At 38.8% G+C, this 21,441-nt stretch overlaps 5 protein-coding genes across 9 annotated transcripts; 2 read left to right on the forward strand and 3 right to left on the reverse strand.

Annotated features, from left to right (window-relative positions):
• The first annotated feature begins 75 nt into the window (after window positions 1-75).
• Window positions 76-6,848, forward strand: LOC108608272 (protein rolling stone). Of its 4 annotated transcripts, none has more exons than XM_017999575.2 (8): window positions 76-203; window positions 841-954; window positions 4,460-4,565; window positions 4,626-4,934; window positions 5,630-5,855; window positions 5,938-6,057; window positions 6,123-6,306; window positions 6,374-6,848. In XM_017999575.2, the coding sequence occupies exons 4-8, from the start codon at window positions 4,833-4,835 to the stop codon at window positions 6,717-6,719; spliced, it is 978 nt and encodes a 325-aa protein (XP_017855064.1). In that variant the 5' UTR covers window positions 76-203; window positions 841-954; window positions 4,460-4,565; window positions 4,626-4,832; the 3' UTR covers window positions 6,720-6,848. The 4 variants fall into 4 exon arrangements, with proteins under 4 accessions (XP_017855064.1, XP_017855065.1, XP_017855067.1 ...); XM_017999578.2 differs by lacking the exon at window positions 76-203 and adding an exon at window positions 659-698; XM_017999576.2 differs by lacking the exon at window positions 4,460-4,565.
• On the reverse strand, window positions 2,666-3,446 carry LOC108608274 (sex-regulated protein janus-A). Its single transcript, XM_017999581.2, has 3 exons — window positions 3,323-3,446; window positions 3,099-3,263; window positions 2,666-3,039 (listed from the first exon to the last, which is right to left on the reverse strand). The coding sequence occupies exons 1-3, from the start codon at window positions 3,372-3,374 to the stop codon at window positions 2,816-2,818; spliced, it is 441 nt and encodes a 146-aa protein (XP_017855070.1). The 5' UTR covers window positions 3,375-3,446; the 3' UTR covers window positions 2,666-2,815.
• A 2,542-nt stretch (window positions 6,849-9,390) lies between the features above and the next one.
• Window positions 9,391-13,922, forward strand: LOC108599318 (adenylate kinase isoenzyme 5). Of its 2 annotated transcripts, XM_017986132.2 has the most exons (9): window positions 9,391-9,412; window positions 10,476-10,790; window positions 10,860-11,002; window positions 11,858-12,040; window positions 12,110-12,218; window positions 12,306-12,612; window positions 12,677-12,893; window positions 12,961-13,125; window positions 13,183-13,922. In XM_017986132.2, exons 1-9 carry the CDS (start codon window positions 9,391-9,393, stop codon window positions 13,582-13,584), a joined length of 1,863 nt encoding a protein of 620 aa, XP_017841621.2. In that variant the 3' UTR covers window positions 13,585-13,922. The 2 variants fall into 2 exon arrangements, with proteins under 2 accessions (XP_017841621.2, XP_017841613.2); XM_017986124.2 differs by having other exon boundaries at window positions 12,110-12,612.
• A 27-nt stretch (window positions 13,923-13,949) lies between these two features.
• LOC108597026 (CG10730) lies at window positions 13,950-17,512 on the reverse strand. Its single transcript, XM_017983316.2, has 5 exons — window positions 16,951-17,512; window positions 14,657-16,538; window positions 14,394-14,597; window positions 14,134-14,337; window positions 13,950-14,070 (listed from the first exon to the last, which is right to left on the reverse strand). Exons 1-2 carry the CDS (start codon window positions 17,496-17,498, stop codon window positions 14,930-14,932), a joined length of 2,157 nt encoding a protein of 718 aa, XP_017838805.2. The 5' UTR covers window positions 17,499-17,512; the 3' UTR covers window positions 13,950-14,070; window positions 14,134-14,337; window positions 14,394-14,597; window positions 14,657-14,929.
• Window positions 17,513-17,571: 59 nt separating this feature from the next.
• Window positions 17,572-19,697, reverse strand: LOC108599878 (CG15695). The gene is made up of 2 exons (XM_017987040.2): window positions 19,269-19,697; window positions 17,572-19,216 (listed from the first exon to the last, which is right to left on the reverse strand). The coding sequence occupies exons 1-2, from the start codon at window positions 19,463-19,465 to the stop codon at window positions 17,617-17,619; spliced, it is 1,797 nt and encodes a 598-aa protein (XP_017842529.2). The 5' UTR covers window positions 19,466-19,697; the 3' UTR covers window positions 17,572-17,616.
• Window positions 19,698-21,441: the final 1,744 nt, after the last annotated feature.

The following is a 21,441-nucleotide window of genomic DNA, read 5'->3' on the forward strand; positions in this document are numbered from 1 at the left end:
ATTAAAATATAAAATACTGGTTGGTAAAAATATTTAACAAGTACTATACAATACTCAATGCGAAATTCATTTCAGACTCACCAACGAGTATTCGCGTTTAGCTTATAACAACCACTGTGCGCTGAGCAGTTGTCGCTTGGTGTGAACACGGTACGATCAGTGTTGGAACAGACATCGCGGCATCAAGTCGAGTTTTGTTTTCGGTTAGTAACGCCCCTGCCTCGGATTCAAAAGCGAAGGGGATTGTTTAGCTGCGATCTCGCGGCTTTGCGTGCTGAAGACTTTTATTCTCATTTGTTGTTTGTGCATTTCGTGCTGCTGTAATACAAGTTGAAAAATGCAATAATATAAATACCTGCACACAGCCACACACCGTTATGCAAAGTAGTTGCTGTTGCTGATACTGTTGTTGTTGACCCAAAAAATATATTGAAAAGATTACTAAATGGCTTAAACCGCCAGTTAGATTGCTCAGCCACGCGTATAAAATACGCAAAACGCGCTGCAAGCTCGTCTACGCTAAGAAAAAGATATTGCAAAAATAGAAGTGAAAAAATATATGTAAATAAATAAAAAAAAAACAAATAAATTGGAAATTTGTTTAAAGTTTTTTTGAGTAACTATGATTGGAATTTTTTTATTCTATTTGGCAACGTGTGTGGAATTTTATTTGCGCAATGAGCAACGATAAAGCAAAAGTTAGTAAACTTTAGTGCAGCATAAAGCTTTAACAGTTTCTTTTGCACATTATATTGAATCAGAAATCGAGTTAAAAAGAACGCCAGTATAGCATATTAATTGGTTTATTTATAAGCACGTACTCGTTAACGCATTTTTCAGTTAAACCTAATGTTAATGAGTTTATAAAAAGGCAAGCCAAGTATACAAGCGCGGGAATCCCAAAAAACAACACATCGGACATGCTAATGGCATTATCAAGTTGACGGATTAAAGGTAAGTTGACATTTCAATTAAAAATCAATTGAAATCAATTTCAAGGTAGAGCAACAAGAACACTGTCAAATTTAAAACTAGCTGATTATAAACTAATAAATTGCTTAAATACTTAAATACTTTTGCATTGAAGCCAGAGCTGAGCTCGTATCGCGTAAATATCTTTATAAAAAGCCAAATAAAAATCTCTTGAACTTAAGTACGTCCCACTAATCAGTAAGTCATAATGCACTTGTAGCTCAATAAAAGGCTGCTAATTTTAATCACAATCAATGTCAATCAATGGAACTAGTTAGCGTCAAAGCCCAAGAACAGCAAACAAACGAAATAAAAGCTTGTCTCTTTTTTTTTTTTTAAATATTTATGCATATGCGCTCAAACATAAAAATATTTCGGAATTAGCATAAGAAAGCCATTGAACTCTTTAAGATTTCACTTTCTATGCGTTAAAAACTTAAATTTGTATGGAAAAAAGTTGTTGACGGACTAAGCAGGTGATGCTGATGATAATCAGGGCTTGCAGTATCTCTTATCTTATCTATGTGAGTGAATGCCACACAAACTGCGTTAATTTCTTTACAGCAACAACAACAGCAACAACAATAACAACATTGAATTGTACGCGCGTAAAGGTCAACAAGTTTTTTGTTTATTATATTGCCTGGATACAGCTTTTGAACTTCAGACAGTAGTCGAGAGGCATTGGTTCATTGTCGTACAAATGTAAGAGCCCATAAACCCATATGCATAGGTGGTAAACCTACTTATGTGTATACCAGACTCTTTTTGGCCACAAAAGCCGAACGTGAGTGAAATAAAAATATATCTTTGCTCAGTTGGTTACTGAGCTGGTAGCCATGGTTAGTTTGTTGTCTAAATAGTTTGCCTGCAGTCCACATTATACAAACAAGTCTCAGAGCTTTTATTAACAACACGTGCAAGTTCAGGGCCGTTTCAAAAACGAACACAAAAACAGTAAATATATATTGTGAGTTATTATTTATAATTGAAATCTCGCGGCACTTGTGTAGAGTCTTGGCTTTAATGTAATATGAGCCTGTTAGCTGACAGCTGTTAAATATGTTTTAAATTCAGACTTCAGCTGAAACGGTAAATTGAACTGGCCACAAACAGAAGTTTTCTTTATTTCTTTTAAATTATAAGTAAATTGATTTTTAAGATAGTTTACGTATTATTACTGCCGAAACTCATAAAATATTCCAAATCTCTAACTTCGCTCCACCGACCTTGGGTTTCCAAGTCCATTAAATGTTGTCAATAACACTCAAGACCCAAAAGGTCTGGCCCTCTGCCCTAACAGCAGTCCACACTGTTGTGGATTTGTTTACCGTAACTGTTCAAAAATAAATTATAAGCTCATGGAACTTATAATGTGAAAGAGACACATCGCAGCGTTTAGTTATAATTTGCAGCTCCATCATATAATGATGCCATTATATGAATATTTATATAAGTGACTTTAGCAAATCGGAGTCCAATGGCCCACGCCTCAGTGGGCACTACTCGTAGTACGATTAATTTTGTTCATTGTTGTTTGACTGGTTCTATAAAACAAACTGTAATGTGTATAAAACAATTAACGCGCTAAGGCCGACACTAAAATTTACAAATGGGTGGCGCAAGGTGAGCACAGAGTGGAAATTAAATAAGCTAAGTACACTGAATGAGACCAAAGTCGAAAGATAGAAGCTTCAGTGCGAGATAGTAACTATTATAATATGGTAGTAATTATGTACATATATTTAATTGCTGCTATTTACAATTTGGAAGGCTCGGAGCTTTTGAAATGAATGCCAGACTACAAACTTATTTATCTCTTTGAATGAAGAAAACATTCTGATTATTCCTCCATTCCGCCCGACTGCGCATCAATGTGATAATCTGGGAATTTGCTATGCAAGATGCTCTTGGTTTCCCTGTGGTCGGCCTTGCCCAGGGTCTGAGACTTGCCATAGATCTTAATATACTTCTTCTCCTTATCATGAACGATGTAACCACCGCCAACACATTGGGTGCAAAGTTCTAACGCCGCTACCTCATTCTGTACCCTGTCATATACATCCACTGGGCGTGGCAGAGGCTATGAGCATGAGCTTTTCATAATTATAGAATTGAAGACTCACGATGGTACTTGACTCTTTGGAAGCCGCGCACAATGGTACGGGCATGCCCCATGTCCCCATGGATGTAGACCTTGGCTGCCACATACTTGAACTTGCCTTCGGGTATGTCGACCAAGGGCAGGGTGACTAGCTTCTTCATTTGCACATCGCAATATTTGCGCGTTGCTAACACACATAAAACCATATATAGATAATAGCTGGAGAATATCAGTAGGCACACCTACCTTGCAAAACTGGGCGCCAGGTGGGTAAAATTAATTTGCGTACTTTATCCATTTCGAAATAATTTTGTACGGAATTATTTGTATATGTAAAAACAAACAAAAACTTTTGCACGTAGCTTACAGTACAGAATAATAATATTAAATGAGCTCGCTCAGCCCTAAGCCCCTAACTAAGAGCCTACGCATGCTTAGGTAGTTAGCTTTTCAAATTGATTTGTATATAACTTATTTATTTAATGTTGGCTATGGACAGTCGTCGGTAAATTAAAATTATTACACAAAATGAATCAAACAATTAATGGATCGGGAAAGCCCCTAATCCGAATCAGATATGGTAAACCAGTAAATTATAAAATAAAGTACTGCCGCTAAGAATCAAAGCGGTGGTCTCTATGTAGATAGACTGAAGTCTGTTCTATAGCTGGGAGGGAAGGAATAGTTAGTAAGATAAGTATTTGGACACAATGGGATAACATTGCGGGTATACTTAGCAGGGACTGGGAATTTAAGTTGACCCAAGAAATATGAGGAGAGAATTTCACCATTCAATCTTAAGCATGACACCGAGCATAATGCCACGGTTATATTTATTTATTTAATGTCAACTATGGACAGTCGACGATAAAAATAAGGATTAACAGAAAATATTTAACATTAAATTTTGGAAAAATTATTCAAATATGTTTTTGTTTTGATAAACTTATAGATTGGGAGTGTTAAACAGACCCAACATTTGTTGCAAGGATTGGGGAAAACCCAATCAGGTCTGGGTTAGTGTTAATTATTAATAGTTAAAAAAGTTAATAGATATTTTAGTGACATAATCAGAGGCCTCTGTGTTGATAACAGAGGAAAGTTTGTTGTAATCAGCACAGAGTACTCGAAGGGGTTCATGCAGTGAATAATTAGTTGTACAAACGTTAAGTGATAAAGGAACAAAATTTCGAGTATACCTAGCAGGTACTGAGAAATTAAGTTGACTCAACAAGTATGAGGAGTCGATTTCCCCTTTAACTAATTTAATTATAACGATGGGAGATTAATTAAAAGTAGACGATTAGCATAAGATGGTATAACAACTCCTGGAACCCAGTTAAAGCCTCGCAAAGCAAAAAATAAAATTTTTTTTTTGGACAGATTCAATACTATTCTGGTGGTTTGAGTATTGTGGAGACCAAACACATGAGCCATATTCCAGAATCGAACGAAGGGGCGAGAAGAGAACTTTTAAAATAAGTCTAGAGTAAGGAGGTAGATCAACATTTTTTCTGAACTTTTGATTATATTTTTTATTAATTTGCAGCTTTACGTAGCAGATATCAAGCGATTAAAAATAAAAACTGCCTTCAACGATGTCATGTCTATAAATTGTTTGAATTGCACAACACACAGCTTGGAGCCCAGAGAGTCAGTTGCGTGTCTGGAGAAGCTACACAAGTCATTTGTTAAGCAACAGTTAAACGGAAACTGTTTGAAGTTAAGCTGCTAGTTTTATATCGATATCGATAAGATGACAAAGCTGCAGGTGATATTGCATCCAGTGCGGAAAGAGTTTAGACGCAAGCGTTGCGGATTCGATCATGATACGCCTGATGATTTTGTCAAGTCGCAAGTAAGTTTATAATTAGACACTAAGTTGGCCAAGTCAATAGTAATTGGTTATAAACACCTTACGCTCGTCATGGCCTTGATGTAACGCCCTCAACTGGCACGCAGTGCGTTCTGTTTGTATAAGACTTACAAATCAATTCTAAATATAGTTAGTTGGCTGTAAAATAATGTACGCGGGTCAACGTTCAGCAATGGGCTTAAAAGTGATTTCGAGGTTACTCTGGTGTTGGCACAGACTGTAGACAGTGCTTAGTAGAGTAAGAAGATTCAATTGTTGAAACTGTCCTCCTTGTACTCTCATTTCTTCAATAACCAAAACCATGAGAACTGGGCGTCCAAAAGGACCAGCATGTGCTTTAACAATTTCATTGTTTCACCTTGAGCATATTTGATGAGCTTCTTTCAGCCCGTATCAATATCAATAGTTGTGGCAGTCTTTTGGCCTGTGCCTGAGTCGCTCGCTCTAGCATTGTAAATTAAACTTTTGAAATATTCATGGCGCAAACAGTTACTAACTGAATATGACCAGACATCGCTTATGGTCGGTCAACTGTACCCACGGAGAGGTGACCTCTCTCCACCAGAGCTACGATAGGCTATGACAAATAACGAACTTAATACACACATTAAGCCAATTATATCGACTAGTATATACTATCGACTCCCATATTCATACTCAGCTACTCAAAATTTCAGTGGCAAACGTGTACGAAGAGCACGGCGTATTTGTTCTATCGCTGGTTCATGGCCCTTTTCTTTATTGGCGTTGTCGTCGAGTCCATGTGGCCGGTGGCCGATGATGAGACCAGCTATTGGTTATACTTTATCTATATGACCAATTGGGGCATCTGGCTTTGCATGCTGACCAATTTACTGGGCGCATTGCTCGTTACCATCTGGCATTACCATCCTGAGTATGCGGGTAAGTGCGAGAGCTACTAAAGAAAACCCACCCTAAAGTCCGCAAATTAAAAAAAAAAACTTTTTCTTATACTTCTTTCAAGACAAACTTCTTAATATGCAGGCTTGGACAAGTCCCTTTCGAATTTACTGGGGTATGCATATGATCGCACTGGTCTTATCGATTGTCATTACGATCATTTACTGGAGCATTCTTTACGATGGTAAGTAGCCACAGCAACCAAGAGGTGTACATTATCTATTCTATCCTATGCCATGCTCGTTACAGCTAATGAAAGCACTTTGGATGCGACAAATGTCCTAACGCATGCCCTCAATTCAGTCTGCATGTTCATCGATCTGTGGATTGTGGCCCATCCCTTGCGCCTGTTGCATATCTTTTTGCCAGTATTATTCGGCATTGTCTATGCCATATTCTCCTATATCTATCAAATGTGTGGCGGCATGAACAAGTAAGTAGCCTTGGGGCATATAAAGCGAATGAACTTTAGCTGAAAATCTCTTTTCACTGTTTTGTAGGAAAGGCAAGCCTTATATCTATCATGTAATCGACTGGACCCAACCAAGCAACGCTTTCCTGACTGTACTCGGTGTGCTGGTGCTCTCCTGCGTCATCTATGCTCTGCTCTTTGCCTTCTTCAAGCTGCGTCTGTTTCTCTCGCGTAGCTGTCGACAGGGCACCTTTGTCCTGCCCACCACAAGCAAGCAGTGCGACAAGATGCCAAACGGCAAGCAGAGCACGGCCACGCCCACGCCCAGTGGCATACAACATTCGCCCTCAAGAATTTCCATGGTCTTGAGCAACTTTGAGGGCTATGAGAATCAAGCATACGCTGCAGGCGCTGGCGAGCAAAAGTCAGGCTAAGTCCAGTTGGGGGGCATTAGGGGATATTTTCAACTGCTTTGTAGCTAAACTAATGATTCTATGATAGACAAATTATATTTTTAAAATTAATGTTTAGTAGTACTTCCAACGCGTGATATTGTATTATTTATATTTTTTACTGTAGTTCGTATTAGGTTAATAACATTTTTGTAAACAATTCGAGGTACATTTGATAAAATATATGTTACTGCTTCGCCCATAAATGTCTATGAATTATCTATGGAATATTTAATAAGATTTGGTAAGCCTTGCCTTGGAACTTGTCCTCAAGCCATTTGTTTTTTTTTTAAATCAACATTTACTTAGCACAAAAAACCCAAAAAAGCATTATAAATGTCATTAAATAACCATAATGGCCATAAGGCCTCTATTAGCACAATGTGTAGGTTGTGCTTGGGAACTTTACAGTTGATCATCAAAAATTAATAAGTCTATGTAGTCGCAGTTCATGGGACTTCCAAATGACAAAGGGAAAAAACAAAAAGAGAAATTAATTAAATAAATAATAGCAAATATGTAGTTGTTAGACAATTAACACAAGCTATGGAAAATTGGGCCAAATTGCCCTACGACATAACGCTGGCAAGGACACCTTGGTTTGAAGGAAAGTCTACTTATTATCTGGGGCAATGACAGACGAAGTAAATTTCATAGCATATATATTATAAAATTGCATGGGCTTCAATTTGTGTTGTGTTTGCAAAGCCCAAAGAATTGGCTCAAACAAAGTTTCAGAAATAAATTATTGACTCAATGTACTTATGCCTACTTTAGAATGACCTTTCGAAGCTCATATAAGCTGTCGTTACCCACAATTTACTGGAGAATCAATCGTGGCAACTAGACGGTGTCGTTAAACTCGGTGCTTGTTTGTTAGTCTGCTAGTTAGTCTAACTGGGCGCTTAATTAAGCAGCCCAAAGCGTTTAATAACCGAACGCCCCAAAGCAGCAGCACACAAGGACGTTGCGTCCACGTGCTGGACAATGGATCAAACTGGTGACAAACTATGTGGCTGGCCCTTACCATGAAATCAAAAAATAAATAAATGAAAAGTAATGAAAACAAAAAGGAATCGAGCTTGCCAGTGATTACTGTATATGGCATAGCATGTCATAGACACAAATTAGTCGAGTCTCATCTGTATAGGCAGTTGGGTCGATATGCGGCATGGAAAATGATTTTGATCGATTTGAATGCTTTCCTTGAGCTTTGAACTTCTTTTTATGTCCTTGCCGTGCTCATTGACCCGCTCTCATCATTAGACCAGACCAAATCAATAGAACTTTAATTGAATATACTTCGGAAATTTTGACAGCTGTCAACTGTCAATACTAACTCAACGCCTTTCATTTCGTATCCAAAAAAAAAAAAAAAAAAAAACAAAACGAACGTTAATTAAACGCAATCAATAGTGTGAAATATTAATTAAATAATGTTGTTCGCTTTTCTCACACACCATGCTTGCTATACGCAGCTTGATACAATAATTCCGTATTCAAAAGTGGGTTCAAAAGTTATCAAAACGCTTGACAAGAACTTCATTAAGTAATTTGCACAGTTTGGGGCATAGAGTTAGTTTCACCAAGCATTGCAGACACGCTAGTGCTTCCATTTAAAGGCGAAAAGTGCAGTAGGTCTAATCGGCTGGACATGGGTGTGCTTTGAATTTGAACAGCTGCAAGTCGGAGAATTTATTTACATCGAAAACGACAACAACAATCAACGCAGCAGACAGCACATGATACTCGACAATGGCAATAACTAAAAACGAAGAATTAGTCTGAGAACGCACCTGGCCGCGGCCCCAGGACATTGTTTGGGTTGCATAAACAAAAGGAGACCCTTGAATGACACATGCACAAGCAACAACTGTGTGTGCGTGGACGTAGGCGTGGGCGTGGGCGTGGGCGTTATACATTGCCGCTTTCCAGTGCCAAAGAAAATCCCAGCCCGAAGCGGCGGAAAACTGTGCCGGCTTAACAGTGAACAGTGCCGAATAGTTTAAGCAACTACAATAACCAACCAACCAAGCAACCCCCAAGCCAACCATGAGGGCATATGTACGAGCCGTTGGAATTCATAAAGTATTCATTAATTGGAAACTCGCGCTCGGTCAACGCTGGACAAGCTAAAAACCGAACCATTTGTCATATTTGAGACTTAGTTTCGTTTCGGACGCTCGAGCAGCCAGAGCCTGCATTACCGTTAGCATTCTGATAGCGGAATTACTATCAGTCTAACCTCAAGCGCAAATCAGAGCGGAATTGGTAACGGCCAAACGCCCGTTTGAACTGCCGCTTTGTAGTAGAATAAAAACAACAAAAAAAACAAAAACAAATTTTTACTGTGCGTGTTATGTGTTCATATATGTATACTTGGGTATCCCAGAGATACCAAATAATGCGGAAGCACACACACAACAATAATAAAAACAACAACTAATAGTTGTCATGCGGTATACAATATGAGAACGAACGAATGCAGCTCTGGTGGAAAGTTCCAGCTCCATATATGAAAATATTAATTCAATATTGTAAACGTGAGAGGACATTAAATGCGTTAATGGTGTATTTTTAGTTGTAAGCATAAAGCCATCAAAAAGCCAAACAGCATTGCAAAAATTCTGCTATACTGGCCACCGAATGGATAATGGGTATTTGTTTAGACACAGGTAAGCGGCAGAGATATGTATAAGCTCAACTCAAATGCAACAGTCGAGGATGAGCCAAGGCACGTCATTTCAATAGATTTGCTTTCATTGAAAACATTTTCTGTATAGCAATAATAGCAAGCTAGGCAGACAAAATTCCTCTTCAAGTTTTTATTTGATTCTTTTCTGATTGTAAATTTGTTATTGCGATTTGTGATTCGACAAACTAATTTGAATGCTGGAAAGTAACAACCTTCGGAGTCAACACAATAAACTGCTAAACGCTTTGACAAAACTTCAATAATCCGTGCAGGACCTTGCACAAACACTATAATTTGTCGTAGAACTGAGGCCTGCGCGACCTTCGTTGTTTGGGTCCTTGGACATGTACGTTGACCATCAACACAGCCACTGAACTAATACGAAGCAGAAACCCAAACAGAAACAAAATCGTACAAAAAACGAACGTCATATTGTCACAAATAAAAACAAAAACAAAAATTATGCAGCTAAAAAAGGACAGCAACAATAACAAAACAACTTGTCAATTAAATGAAACTGCAGGAAAATCAATAAAAATGTCACCGTATTGTGGCGAAGAGAGAGAGAGAGAGAGAGAGAGAAAGAGAATATAATGTTCAGGCAACTGGAAATACGCACTGGGCTTTAACTGTTAGTCAGTGCTCCTCAGAGTAGGCAATGCTTTTGTTCTTACTCCATTTTTCAGCTCATTTTGTCCATGAATGAAAGCATATGTTTATGAACAATGACGCAATATATTGACCAAGCATGCAATTAAATAAATATATTTTAATAATGTCTGTTACCTATGCTCGCACACACAATTTTTGTAAGCTGCCGGCGGCGTACCCTTAATTGGCTAGCCACAGTCAAATTGCATCCGGGCGTGCTAATGCCGCTTGTCACGTAAACTGGGTGTGCTGTTAACTTGCCAAGCACATCCGGTTTCCGTTTTACTAACGCGCTTTGTCGTTGCCCTCAACTGTTGCTGTGCAGTGCCATTAATGTCACCTTTTGCTCTAATCATGAATCTTGAATCCTATATCTCGAATGCTTAACTCAGATGCCAGCGCGGCACAAGATACCGGCGAACAAGGCAACGATTGGAATCGTACACGGAATCAGAACTCGCAAAATCCAGAATCTGGCAGTGCCATGGCCTTAAATGGCAACGGCCAACGCTTTGGCTCGGCCAACATTGGAGCCATACAGCATGCCGGCAAAATCAAGTTCGATCCGCCCAAGGTGCCAGTGATCTTCGTCTTGGGCGGCCCAGGTAGTGGCAAGGTTACCCATTGCGACACCTTTATGCAAGAGCGTCGCGGTGTTACGCACATAAACATGATGGATCTGCTTCAGCAATACGCAATGGGTAACGGTAAGTGAAATAGGATGCACAAATAATATTTTGAAACTTTCTGGCATATTTAAACAAATACTCCCACAGATATGCAGGACTTTTCACAGCTCTCATCAAAAACTGTTACCGAGGTGTTGATGCTGGAAATGAAAATGGCTCCAGCTGCCAAAGCATACCTAATATCTGGATATCCACGCTCCATGCGCGACGTGGTCGAGTATTCAGAGAAGGTATATATAGTTACATATTTACGTACGTTAATTACACACTAACTTATTTATTACAAAACAATTTACAGCTCCAATTTTGTTTTACTTCATTCGATTTTTATTTGCTCAACCAACTACTGTTGAGTTGTTTGTACTAATTAACAGACTAATGGGTCGCAGTGTTGTTTGCTGAAGGCTAATTCCCATGAATTTAGAGTCTAGTATACGGATGTAGTACATACACATATACATGTGTATACATATATAACTACAGTATGTCAGCTAATTGGGCTGAAGTGGCCTCTAGCGGCAAATAAATGTTGCCTATATGGATAAAAATAAAATAAAAGTGATGCATGGTATAGAATTTTATACTCTTATACAAAAGAAACTAATTTAGTCAATTATTTATTAAAAAGAGTCCCATAGTTTGGTGGTTCGTTAAAATCTTTTAAGCTACGTTTTCAACAATCGGCCCTAAAAGAAGATAGAAGGACAAAATACTAAAAAACATGAATGCAGCCAACTTTTAAGTACGCTTTAGAGGATTAAAGCAGACACAAGCTCTCGCTCACATACACATACACATACACAACATCTTATTAATACAGACAGAGAGGGCTCAACCGACTCAGTTTGTATTGCTGTTCAAAACAACTTCAACTACCCAACTTCATGATATCCCTTTAAATTTTTTTTACAAATATGTCAGAGCTTAAGTTACTAAATTTAATCATCGGTATATGGACAAAAGTTTGTTATCGACCACTGAGCCGCAGACAACATTATGTCTTGTCATAATTTTCTTAATCTGATTACTTGACAACATATTAAAAATATTAGAAAATAAAAACTTTGTTTTATCCATTTTTGCAGATACAAGTCGTCAATGGTGTAATATTAATATCCTGGCGCCAATCGGTGCTACAAAAACAAATTGATTATGGCGCCAAATTAGGTCATGTTGTACTCTCCTTAGCCAAAATGGAATTGGAAAATTTCTTCAAAAATGTGATGCCAGTCGCTGATTATTTTGATCAAAGCGATATGCTATTGGCGGTAAGTTTGTACACATAGTTTTGAGAAATACCTATTTATATGATATGAGTTATTTTGATAACATTGCAGGTTAATGGCGAGCGGGCACCCACTGAGGTGTATAAAGATTTTCGCACCGCTGTCTTAGATATACTGAGTCAATTAGAGAATCAAGAGGCGATGCTTAATGGAGTTACAGGTATGGGCAGAGGGATACATGATATACCCGGTAGTATTGTTAGCGTAGACACCGCACCTAGTCAAGTCCAAGCGCCTCAAATTCCAGACCGAGCTGCCATATCAGGGGCAAGAGTTGAGCGCAATGTCACCAATGCTGTGATATCTCATATAGCCGCCAATGCAGCGACAGCGACGGAAACTTTACGCACAGCTGGTACCAGCGTAGATGATGATGACAGCGGTGTGGTAGTTACACAACAGCCTAGGTTCAATCAGCAGGCGCCTGCTGGGGGAGAGACGGAGCCAGAGTCACATATACCACACATAATTTGGGTAATTGGTGGTCCAGGCAGCAATAAGGCAACGCTTTGTATCAAAGCAGTGGGTCTCAACCCAGGGTGGGCGCATATTAGGTAAGAATGTAGGAAGAGTCTGTATGCAATAAAAAATAATTAATAATGATTTTTCATTAAACAGCGTTGGACGCTTACTTCGTAATATTACGGACACTGCACCACGTGCCAACACCGAAAGCTATGCGGTCAAGGAGGCTTTGGCTGCAGGTGACATGGCTCCAGAAAAGACGCTTAATCAGCTGCTGGAGACGAATCTGCGTCAGCTGCGGGATAAAACAGGCATCCTCATCGATGGTTACCCCCGAAATATACAACAAGTCATGTATTTTGAGAAAAAGGTAACTTCAGTAACTAGTTGTAATTATCCTTATCACATTAACTTAATACAAACATTACTTTTGGCAGTACAAACAGCGTCCGCCCATTATATTACTGGATTGCTCAAAGCTGCAGCTTGGACGTGGCCGCATAGACGATACAGTTTCTTCGTTTAGACGTCGTCTGGAGCTGTTTCGCGAACAGACGCTGCCTATGCTCAAGACTCTGGATAGCAGCAATCGTCTACAAATTGTAAGCTTCACAATTGTAAAAAGCAATATTAAACTAATCTCATGTCCTACTCTTCAGGTGGATGGCGACACTGATAGTCCCTCGGTGCAGCGAGAGTTCGAGAGACTCATACGGAATCACATACAGCACTTGCTTAATAAAACTGACGGGCAGAACAATGCAGAAGCTGGGCAGGTCAACCATGTGATTCGCAATGAACAAACAGATGCTATACTGCACGATTTGGAAACGAATGTCCCGGGTGCGGTGCCTACGATCAGTCATCATGTAAGCATGATGAATGGACATCTAAAGAATCAAGAAAGTGCTCTGGCCAGCGCCAAACGACCCGCGCAAATGATGAACGGCCATGTAGGAGGACGTCCTGGCACAGGACCTGTCGCCCCGCTTGCACAACCAGTCGATTTTCGACACATGCTCGAGGAGGCAGAGCGTTATCCTGTTGACTCGTATATGTAGTCGATTAGGTAAATTATGAATTGGCATATTACAAAGTTTTATAGTTTTATAAAAACCAATGGGTCTAGCTAAGATTAGATTATTGTTAACGTTGTTTTGCTTATACAAGTAGTTGCAGAACTAGATTTTATAGCACGATTAGTTGATGAGTTTTGATAAAAATAATATTAAACATAACTTCTTTTATTTAACGCAGAATTAGCTAATTCCAATAACTCTGGGTATATAGAGATATCTCTATATACCCAACAAAAATTATGTGCCTTCACTGAAGGCTTTGTTAGCTTAGTTATAAAATAAAACCCACAAGCAGATTCTAATTTAGGTTTAAGCTTCAACTTACACATTAATAAAAACACAAAGAATGAAACGAACAATCTTTTGTATTTACTAACAACAAGCGTTCTTATAGTATCAAGCATCCCCAGTTGGCATTGAAGCCACAAGTCTTTTTGGGTGAATTCTGCTTGGCTTCTGGATTTGTATCTTCTTGTAATACAAAGGATTGATTCCCTAGATTTTATTTAATAAGTATTATCTATCTATTACCTTAATCAAAAGTAAATTTTCTTCAGACATTTTCTTCGGCTTTGAGTTCGCTATCATAGATTCGTCAGATGACGAGTCGTGTTCACTAGATATCCCGTTAGGTTCTTTAAGCTCAATTGTGGATATTATCGGGCACCCCCCGTTGCCGTTAAAGCCATAATTCTTTTTAAGTGAATTCTCCTGGGCTTCTGGCATTGTAATGTCCTGTGATGCAAAGGATGAATTCACTAGATTTTATGTTACCATTATCTATATATTACCTTAATCAAAAGTAAATTTTCTTTAGACATTTTATTCGGCTTTGAATTCTCTTTCATAGATTCGTCAGATGATGAGTCGTCTTCACTAGATATCCCGTTAGGTTCTTTAAACGCAATTGTGGATATTATCGGGCACCACCTGTTGGCGTTTAGGCCATAAGTCTTCTTAAGTGAATTCTCCTGGGCTTCTGGCTTCGTATTGTTCTGTTTTGCAAAGAATGAATTACCTAGATTTTATGTAATTACTATTATATATCTATTACCGTAATCGCTTCCATATTCGATTCGTCAGATGATGAGTCTTCACTTGATATCCCGTTAACTTTTTTAAGCAAAATTTTTGATTCTGGTGCAATTGTGCTAAACAAATTCTTAAAAGTCACAAAATGAAATATAAAAGTGTTGCACAACCTCAATAGCAAATAGTTATCGAAGTAAGTAAAAGAAATATGGTTAAAATTTGATATGTTCGCATGTATTCTTAACAAACACTAAACGCCAGACTGAAGATTTTATAAATCTTAAAAAAAAAAGCTTTATATTTCCAAGTTGGCCTTCGTAGTGATTTTCAAGTTTTGCCAATATCGCATGTAATCGTCAAATTTCTTCCATTCGGGATAGCAAAAGCAAAACTTCTTAGCAATACGGTCATTAATACATAACGAATTATTGTGATAAGAGTTCAGTCGACTGATTGCTGGCACATTTAGATTCTCAATCTCATGGATGTCGCGGTTGTAGCGAACGGTTGACCGAAATTGGCCCACCTCAGGAAAGGTGCGAAAACATAAACGATATGTAACAATGGACCCATACAAGGTCTGTTTTTCATTTTCCTCGCGCAAAACCTTCACTTCAGCCTTGTCCATATTCATTAGGGCGAGACGCTGGCACTTTCTGTTGTAGTTGTGAAGAAGCATCCAGCGATTCATATGATACACCACCAGTTTACCTACATAATATATTTCACCATCGTGAGGATGATTGATGAATTCATTGCAGGTGCACCAATGCTCCTCAATACAGGCATCCTCACAACCGCGATCCTCAGGTAACGTATGCAGCAAAGACTGACTACTGGGACAATTTTTTAACGGTGGCAGGTGTGCTTTTGTTGTGGCATTCAGCTGCAGAAAATGTCTCAGTGTGTTGTGAAGGTCATAGTTGGAGCACAGCCGATTGTGATTTGTGTACAAGGATTCTGTGTAGGTGGAATAAGTTTTGCGAAACCAAGGCGGCAAATAAATGTGTAGCATGGGTAAACGCTCCTCCAAAAAACTATCAGACAGATCCATAAGATCGCCATAGCGTGATCCATGATCGCTAAAGAGTATAACAATGGCTTTCTCAAAAAGCTGCTGCCGTTCAAACTTCTGCATGTACGCATTAAACTTTTCATCCAAGCTGCTGGCGGCAAAATAAAAATCATGAGTAAACGTGCAGCTCCAAAAGAAACCAAACACCGGCTGATCGAGATCCTGGACGAATATTGACGTAAACTGTGCGCAAAAATCATAGACATACGCAAAGCTAAGTCGCCTACCAATGCAATAATCGTAGCCGAATCTTCGATAAGTGCGCAGCGCTTTCTCAATTGCAACCAGCAAAGGACGCAAATAGTAATCCGTTGGTACTTTGATAAAACCAGACAAGCCCAACGTAAAGAGACTAGTTCTTGTGATATCCTCGCCCGTAGCCGTCATATATCCAGAACGTTTATACTGTTTCCAAATCCAGGGAAGCTCATCCAAGCAGCCATAGCTGCTTATATCACAATGTTCATGAAGCTCGTGCGGCCTGTGACCCGTAAGCACGGCCAACAGATTGGGCAAGGTGTTGTCGGCCACTTTATTATAGCCCACCATTTCAACCCAGCCCGGTTGACTCACAAACTTGGCCGTCTTTGGCATGGTTCGTTGGAAATTCACTCGTGAGATGCTATCCAAGCCAAGCAAGATGACACTAGGACGACGCTCCAGCGGGTTACGAGCCAAACGTTTGCTTTTCTTATGCAGCTGTACCAATTGAAAAGCATCTTGCTGGACCATGTTTGAAGCATTAAATGCGTCATGGCAACTCACAATTATGGCGCTTATGTGTCGTGGTAGCGACTGATTCTGTTTAAAGTACACAGGGCTCTGTATTCTGTAATAAAAACGAGACATCAATAAGTAATAAACCGTGAAGAGATAAGAGATCGTTTTTATTTTTTAATTTAAAACGTTCTCTTAAATAAGATTAATGTTAAGAATATCTTCCTTTTTTGTAGTATATTTGAATTATTGCTGAAAATAAATTTGCAAATTTGTTTACGCTTCCTATTTGTATTCGGCATGGAACAATGTTAGCAGAATCGTTACACAGATTGCAAATAAAGCAATTAGTGTTTGAGAAATTAATATTAGCTTAACAAAACTCCCTCTCTAACCTAGTGTATAGTGTGATGTCAGTTAATGGACGTTTCGGATAACGAGAAATTGGCTGGAACGAAATACTGTCGTAAACCGAAGCTCGACTGCATCAACTGTAGATTAGTTATCAATTAGAATATACATACATGCTGTGAAAATCCCCTCGTTCCTTGGTACCTCTGGTTATCTCACGATAGTTGCACTTCAAGCTCTTCACCTTTCTTACAAAGTTTTCGTTTATATGCAGCTTGTAGTGTTGCGTGTTCCTATCGTAGTTGAGCTCAATGAGATCACTTTCATTGGTGCATAGCTTAAGCTTAGCTGGTGTATAAACAGCTAAAGCCTCATGGGAAAACGGATCGGCATAGGGAATTTTACATTTCTTATTATAAACAAAATAGCGTACAGATTTTGCTGGGTTTGCTTCCAGGAAGTCATCCTCACCCAATTGAAAATCTAATGTGGTGACATCATTATCGGTGGGAGTAGTATCTGCCTCGCTTTCAGCAAGTCTGTTCAACTCTGATCGAGGCTCGTTCTGTACTGACACCTTTAGTAGTACGGCGGCTTTTAGAAAATCATTATTTTGCTCATTGATCAAGTTGTAATTTGTCCACCAAATAAAAAATAAAATAATAACAATAATTATAAAAATTACTTTGTTAAAAAATGTCAATGATATGCGCACTGGCATTTTTTCACTAATATGTGTATATATGTTTAAAGAGCACCTACAATTTTTGGAATTATTTATATTTATTTTATTTTTATAACTTGGCTGACAATTATTGCTCGGCAGTTAGCATGAATGTTCAGAGTGTGTCTAAAGTGTTGCTCATGGAGTCAAGATCATCTGCAACATACATAACATCATCGTATTTCACTTGCGAATTAAGACAGACACAGAATCTCTTGAGCGCATTTTCACTTACACAATACGATTCGTTGCCATAAGAATTAAGACGTGTTATAAAATCCTCCTGTATGTCTACCACAGTTTCCGACTGGTCACACTCAATTGTGGCACGGAACAAACCTCCATTTGGCAACGTAGTGAACTTTAAACGAAAAGTGTCAGTCGAGGACTGAATTTTGTTGCCAGATTCGTCAAAGTGTTGCTTATGCTCAATTCTCAAGACCTTTCCCAGCTTTAAGCGATGACAAAGACCCTTCACATTGCTTTTGGAGAGCACCTGATTGATGCGGTACACTATGATACTGCCCAAATGCTCCAATCCCTCCACTGATACCTGCACATAGGACTCACAGGTGCACCAATGCTCTGCTATGCACGCCTCACCGCAGCGTCGTTCCTTTGGCAGTTCATAAAATAAGGATGAAGTGCCCATACACGGCGAAGCACTGGGAAACGTTAATCTAGGATTAGATGTTAATAGGACATCTTTAAGTGTCAAGTGAAGATCAAAAGTAGAGCACAACCGACGTTGATTTTTTTCCAGTGCCTTGGAAGCTTTTGGATATTTCTGGTGAAACCAGGCGGGGAGGTGTATGTAGAGCATTGGTAGACGTTCCTCCAGAAAACTGGTGGGAAACTCCATTAACTGCCCTTGACGCTGTCCATGATCACTGAACAGTATAACAATAGCCTTTTCAAACAAGCCCAGCTGCTTAAAGTCATTGAGATACTTTACAAAATGCTTGTCGACACTTGCAGGTCCGCTAAAATCGTCATGACTGAAGCTATTCGTCCAAAACAGGCCAAACAATGGTTTTGGCGTCTCCGTAATAAATCTCTGTATCATCTGCTGACAAAAATCGAAGACATAGCGAAAACTGGGCTTGCGGCCCACACAGTAGGAGTAACCAAAGTGCTTAACCGTCTTCATGGTCTGCTCGGTGGCTTGAAGAAATGGACGCAAATAGTAGTCAACAGGCTGCCGTACAAAGCCTGGCAGCAGATAGTTAAAGGTACTTATAGCCGAAATATCCTCGGCATAGGCAGTCAGATAGCCAGCATTCTTATAATGATTCCAGAGGTAGGTTAGCGCATCGAGGCAGCCCGTTTTTTTTATATTACAAAAGTCAGCTACCTGCCTAAGCGAAGATCCTGTGAGCAGCGCCAGCAAATTGGGCAGAGTATTATCTCCAACTTTATTGTAGCCAAGCATCTCATACCAACCAGTTTGACGCACAAATTTCGCCGTCAGTGGCATTGTTCGCTGAAAGTTAACTCGAGACATGCTGTCAATGCCAATCAATATGACACTCGGTTGGCTCTGTGCCCGTTTGGCATCGTTTTCTTCATTTCGATATTCTGGATACTGCACAAAGGAGAAAGCATCCCGCTGAATCACATTTGATATATTCTTATGCAGATGACATTCGACTATAACGCCCATAATATGACGTGGTACAATCCACTCATGCACAAAGTATATTGGACTTCGTATACTAAAAATAATTGCTTAGTAGCTGCATATTTGGCACACTTTACTTTACGTACCTGACATACGAATCGTTCTTTTCACGAAATATTTCACTGTAAAAGCAGGAAACATCCGTACTATTCGCATATAGCTCAGGTATCAGAGAATAATTCACACTTAAACGATATTGTTGATCCGCGATATTATATTGTACTCTGAATAAGTTGCGCTGATGTGTACATTTCTTAAATTTGGGAGGTTGGAATATTCTCATGACGTCTTCTGTGAAAGGATCGATGCATGGAATTTTGCAGTTATGGCTAAAAACGCAAAAGTCATTTTTGGATCTATGTTGCCTTTCAGTTGACGAGGACCACAGCACTCTGTCGCGTGTAGTATTAGATATTAATGTCGTTGTATATTTTGTGGTATCCCTCACACTATCATCCCGTTTAAAAAATATAAATGCGTATAAAAATAAAGTAATAAACAATAGTGGCCAATAAATAATCAATCGCCGATTCATAATTTATATTTTAGATTCTGTTTTAATGAGAGTTATTATTGAATGCCTACTGTTTCCTTTGCTAACGTATAGATGATCTTTTTAGGAAAGTGAGCGTAACATAGTAATGCCCATTAAAACATCCAAATACAATGGCGAGCAAAATTGAGTGCATGTTCACGACGCAGACTTTCGTCACCCACAAAATATGAATCACACAAGCAAATCCAGAAAAATTTTTTATTTTTATACACTTTGACATTTTTGTAAAAAATGGAAAAAGGGTATAATGAAGTTGCTCAAATGTATGTAACAGGGAGAAGGAAGCGTGGCAGACCCCATAAAGTAATATATATTCTGATCCAAGCTCCGACAACTGAAGGTCGATATACCATGTCCGTCTGTCCCGTCCTTCCGTCCGTCTGTATGAGTGCGTTTTCCTCAGCAACTATAAGAGCTAGGGCAACTAAATTTAGTATGTAGGTGCTCCTAATATATAAAGCATTAAAACAATATAAAAGCAGTAACAAAGTCTTAAGAAAATAAATCTACAAAATTGCCTATTCATTGTTTCGACAGATTGTGAAAATGTCAAAACGATCGGAATAAATAACTTAGGAATTATTCACATTTCAAATTTTAATATAGACAGCGGGGTGCACGTGCTTACGCGCCATACAAACGTCGCTGCCAGACGCAGCGGCGGCGTCGCTGCTGGCGCTACAGCGAAAACGAGCTGTGACGCTTAGCTGTTTTTGTGTATGTGTTTGGGAGTGCATGCGTGTGTTTGCTGCGATACAATAGTCAAAGTGTATTTATGTTGGTGGCGCCCAATTTTAACCTGTCCACTTGTTTTTATTAATTTCTTAATGAATTCTAAGCAAAAACAATGATGATAGGGATGAATGCATGCGTGTGTTTGCCTAAAAAGGAATAACTACATAAACTCAATTTTGCAGGTTTTATGATTGGCACCTATTTTCGCTTTCCCACTTCCCTGATCAGCATAAATCGACAAGATTCACCGTTATATTTGTTTCTTGTATTCTGTATGAATGTGAGAGTTTTATATGTATTGGAAAGAGTCGGACAAGCGTCCACAGTCACAATTGAACAATCTCGCCCTCTAGCAATAAATACGTACCAGTAAGTATCCTCCATTATTTGTTGTCGTAACCTTAATATACCATGGCCGACAAAAGACTCCCACTTAGTAAACATAACATACACTTTGGCATTGAAGTTGGGCTCACAAAGTTGTTTCGTTGAGTCGGGCTATTTTTGCGACATCTGCAAGTAGATTTTTATGATAAGTTCTTTCGAACGTACCAAACAACGAAAGCGCTCCGGAAATGTACATTTCCTGTGAAAGATAAACTCTTTATGAGAACCAAAAATATATGTTGTTTGGCAGCCTAGCGACTATTAAATCATTTTCGAGTGTCGACTAATGTTTGAAATTAGAATTCGGAATTTTAAGCTTGTTATCGAGGTGAAAAAGTCCGTGCCATAGATAAAAAATAATGGTGCCGTATTTATTGCATACTACATGCATTTGTCAAATTAGTTTTCGTTTGAAATTAACAACGATGACAAAATATAATTAAAATTGCATATGGGTTGAACGAAAGAAATTTCTATTTAATAATGGTAGTTATCTATGCAGCGAGTTTTGTAATATTTTCTTAATTTAAGAGGCGAATACAATTAAAATTAAGTTAACAAACATCTAAACAAAATAAAGA

The sequence above is a fragment of the Drosophila busckii genome, unplaced genomic scaffold, assembly GCF_011750605.1.
Source record: "Drosophila busckii strain San Diego stock center, stock number 13000-0081.31 unplaced genomic scaffold, ASM1175060v1 chrUn_07, whole genome shotgun sequence".
In the NCBI taxonomy this organism is placed as follows: domain Eukaryota; kingdom Metazoa; phylum Arthropoda; class Insecta; order Diptera; family Drosophilidae; genus Drosophila; species Drosophila busckii.